Genomic DNA, 4,660 nt, shown 5'->3' with positions numbered 1-4,660 from the left:
CGTAATTACTGCTGCTGTTGCTGCTGCCGCCGCTCATTGCATGATTGTGGAGCTGTTGCTGTTCACTGTAGTATGTTGGGTGTTGGTGTTGCTGCTGTTGTTGTTGCTGCTGTTGCTGTTGCAGAGAGGCATAGTGATGGCTGTAACTGTGCTGCTGTGACAGCTGTTGTTGATGTGGCGGTGAAGCCATTTGTTGTTGCTGATAGTAATGCTGATGCGATGTTTGCGATTGTTGCTGCTGCATATTCGATGTTGTCGCCGATGACGCCGAAGGCATGTGATTTTGATGAGAATTGTTGGGCAAGAATTGTGGGTACACATGATGTGACCACTGAGGGAAAAGCGGGCGACCTGAGGGTTCTAATTGCCATGTCGCAAGGGGGGTTAGGAGGGGACAAGAATTCAAAGAAATGGAATACAAAGGCAACAGAGGCATTGAGGTAAGCCATGTTCGAAATATAAATAAATAATAAATGGTAATTGGTAATGGTAAGGGTGAAGGTAATTGCAATGGAAATAGCAACGGTTATGTAAATGATAAGGGTAGTGGTAATAGAAGTGGTAATGGTAATAGTATTGGTGGTGGTAATGGTAATGGAAATGTGGATTATAAGGATAATTGCGGAGGAGATTGTAATGGTAACGGTAATGGTAATGGTAATTGTAATGGTAATGGTAATTAAAATGGTAATGGTATAATTAATGGCAATAATTATGTTAATGGTAATGGTATTGGTAATTGTAATGGTAATGACAATGGAAATTGTCATAAAAATGGTAATGGTAATGATGATGAATAATGGCGATGATGATGAATGTAACGAAATTTGGTGCAGGGGAGTTGGTTGGTGTATTTAAAAGTAAATAATGTGAATACATATTTACCGAATTGTGTTTACACAAATCAATAAAAACATTGTTACATTCACATAAAATATCGAGTGAATGGGCAAAAGATAATTCACAATAACACACGTTCACAGTAAGACACGAACGTAAGTATGTAAAATCGATTTGGTATATAAATTTAATAAAAACACAATGGATGTTACGAATAAAAATTCGTAAATATTCATAATATTTTTGTTGGTATTTTTTTTTTTACGAAATGGTAGTATCATTCAAATGAATTCCGAAAATAATTACACCAAATAGTTTGGTGATTTGGTAAATGTTGATTGATTTTTAAATTACAAAATCCGAATAAAGCAGCGTGAAATAAAGTTCAAAGAAAAAGAGAAAGAGAGAAAAATATTTGGGAAATAACAATTAGCAATACTGGCTGTCAACGATAGAAATTAACAAAACTGATTCGACAAAAAAATAAAAATAAAAAATTTAAAAAAATCCAAAAATCAATTGAATGTAACAAAACTTGTGTAAGAGCTTCAAATTCAGGAAACATCAATCAGACTGATTGGACAAATAAATTTTTTGATCAATGCAAACATATGCAAGTAAACTTGACGTCCAATACATAGAAGAGGGTAACATTTTGTACATAAATCATAAAAAACGTACCATACAAATTATATATATAAAAAATAATAATAAATAGAAATTCATAACTTAACTAAACTCTAATTATGCTCTATGTTGTCTACAATGTTCGCTAATTTATGTACAGAACTAAAATTAACTTACGTAAACTTAAAATACGATCAATAGCTACCCCCTCGAAATAAAATCGTAAATAATGTTATAAATTCGTGTGAGTTTTGTTTTGTTTTTTTTTTTGCTCTGGATTAGTAAAAAATAACTACGAAATTTTTTTTTGTCTTTTNTCATTTCAGTATATAAAAATAAATAATTGTGTTTGAAATTTCGGTGCATTCGTAAGAACTAAAACAAAACCAAACAAACTAACCGCAAACAGAGAAGAAAATTAAATTAAGGAAAAAAAGTATACCAAAAGTATAGTAGAACCAAGCAATAATGCCAAATGATTGGCAACACTTACCGGCTGCAGAACGTTGCATCACGGGCGACTGGCGCTGGATTTGTGGCTCCGCTGGCGGTTCCAATATGTCGCGATACTTGGACACCATCAGCACGGAAATGAAATAAACGATGGCGAGTGAAAGGAACTGCGCTTGTTTGGTTTCCTCCTTCAAAAAAAAAATAAATAAATAAAAAATAAAACAAAAGAGTTGACAAATGGTTTAAATGGTGATTGCTTAATTTTTATACACTACATACATATTTAATAGTAAAAAATAGCAAACGAAAGTGAAAAAACATATCGCTAGCTTCGAGTGAAAAGTTGCTAAGTCCACTTTTTATGAAAGCTCATATTTTGATACAGCAGGCTAGAGAAATTAAAAATGCATCGTTTCGAAAAGTGCAAAAGTCCTTGTTTTATGTTTTCCCGTTCATATCCAATGAAAGGAAAATTTGCTAAGTCCAAAAAAGCTCCGAAATTTCGGTAAGGCCAAAATAGTACGAAATCTTTTAGTGAAGATCGAATCCCTCTGATTCGTATGGAGTTTCGCTTTCAACGGGCAAAATGTTTTCAAAGGGTTGCGAAATACTTGAAGAAAATGGCTAGAAGAAGTTTTTCTCCTCATCTCTACAATTTTTAATTGGGACTTAGCAACTTTTCACTCTAAGCTAGCGCAAAACAACAATTTTATTGAGCTTGACTTCGCTTTTAACGAAAACTCTATAAACAATATTTTTTTTTTATAAAACTGCCCAACTGCACAATTAAATTGCTGCATAAAAAATTGTTATTGTTTTGTTGCTGTTCCAAAAAGATGATAATAAACACACACGAAATAATGGCCATTTTTTCTGGACTGTTTTCGCAGGTGCGAAGGGGGTACTTGCATATATTAAGTAGAAGCAAAGGAAAAAAGCAAAATTTAAGAAAAAAACCTTGCCGATAACCCTATATTGGAGTTACTTGAATTTCTCTGAGCTCTAAACTGCAGTAAAGTCATTGGTGGAAATAGGCTATAATAGTCTAAATGACGGTCTATTAAATTTTAATTTTATTGTGCAAGTTTAAAGTAGCTCTAAAATCGCTTTGATTTTTGATTTTATTTTTACTGGCGGCATTTATGTTAAAAATTTTTTTTAGTTATATGGATTCTATTGTAGTATGAAATACATATCCATACCTATATTCATTTTTTTTTAATAAATAACATAAAATAATAAATTGTCAAAACTATTAAAAAAGTCGTGTCCGTTATTACGTGGCCGCCACTGTCTTTTAAATGCCATCTTACATACAAAATCTTAAACTATTCAACACTTACCACATCTCGATAGATAACAGCACGCAAACGATTGACATCCATATCCTGCAGAAGCTTCTCAGGATCCTTGACTGGGGATAATTGACCTGTTATTGACTCAACAATATTCTGAAAATAAAAACAACGCTATGATACAAGGAAACAATGAGGTAGGAGCGGACAATGATGCGGCAAAATGCCAAGAGGCCAGTCATTAAGAAAGGATATGTGAAGTATTTAACTGCAGCAGCTGCAATAGCATTTGATAGCAGTCATTGACAAAGACATTCTAAAGTGCTACAAATGTACATGCATATATACATATCTCTGGCATTTTGACAAATAACTTAAATGACTTTAGAAATTTTATCTTTGGGTTAAAAAGTAATACGCTTGTCTTTACAAAAATTTTATATATTTATCAAGCTGCTATTAAACGGCCATTTTAAACTGCACCTTTGGCTATTTACTAGTTGAAATATTGTGTGGAACGGCAATCAAATATTGCTTTAAAGAGAAAGTGACCTAACTCGAGATAAGTGGTTTTATCAAAAAACTTCATTCATATATGTATGCACATATATATGCAAAAGAAAGCCGTCGGCTTTGGCAGCACATATGTATATATGCACGTCTGCATATATACGATGGCGACATTGTAAATAAGGAAGGGACATTTTGGCAAGTTTTAGCTATTTTTATTTATTTAATTTTTCTTTTATTACTTTACTATGAAAATATAGTTTACTGTCTACAAAAGACATGTGAATCCAAATTTCAAAATTTGTCCAAAAATTAGCAAAATTTGACAAAGTTTCATCAAAATTTAGTGCTTTTTAATTAGATTTCTTAAAAACATTTGAAATAGTAATAAAAAAAATTTAAATAAACGAAAAGAATAAGCCAAAGAATGCTAAAATGTATCTTCCCTATTTATATTTTCGCCACTGTACGTGTTTATATGTATGCAAGTAGACGGCTAGAGGTAACTGCTAAAGTACTTACATTACATACTCGTGCCCATTACCTTTGCACACACTGCTAAATACCTATCGTACATGTATACACATATGTATGCACACGAGCAAGCATTTAGAAGTGAGTAAACCGCAGCAAAGTGCACTGTAAGTGTGGCACTTGAAGGCTATAAAGCCAAGACAAGAGCTGCAGAGCAATTGACTGCTGTTCTTGAAGCTAAGCTAAGATAGGCAAAGCAAGCACGTTACCACTACCACTACCACATGTAGTGCTAGGAAAATTTAGAAGAAGCTCTCTCACATGTACTATGTAGGTGCAGTCTCTTTCTTTATAATGTACCGTATTATATTTTATTTCATAGTTTTGTTTTCTTTCGTCCTTTTTTTCCTTGAACTGAAATATTCATTTCTTTACACTCACTCACCTTGGGTGATGCTTGT

General features: G+C 33.0%; 1 protein-coding gene across 1 annotated transcript; it reads right to left on the bottom strand.

Annotated features, from left to right (window-relative positions):
• Positions 1-9: 9 nt before the first annotated feature.
• LOC108382883 (myb-like protein I) lies at positions 10-4,654 on the bottom strand (the record flags this gene model as incomplete). Its single annotated transcript, XM_017639250.1, has 4 exons — positions 4,645-4,654; positions 3,264-3,371; positions 1,961-2,108; positions 10-360 (listed from the first exon to the last, which is right to left on the bottom strand). Coding segments are annotated over exons 2-4 (541 nt in total), but the record flags the coding sequence as incomplete, so codon positions are not given.
• Between the last annotated feature and the right edge of the window lie 6 nt (positions 4,655-4,660).

The sequence above is a fragment of the Rhagoletis zephyria genome, unplaced genomic scaffold, assembly GCF_001687245.7.
Source record: "Rhagoletis zephyria isolate East Lansing unplaced genomic scaffold, Rhagoletis_zephyria_1.1 Rzeph_scaffold_29273, whole genome shotgun sequence".
Taxonomy (NCBI): Eukaryota; Metazoa; Arthropoda; class Insecta; order Diptera; family Tephritidae; genus Rhagoletis; species Rhagoletis zephyria.
The sequence above is the reverse complement of the archived record's forward strand: the minus strand, read 5'-3'. Positions and strand labels throughout refer to the sequence as shown.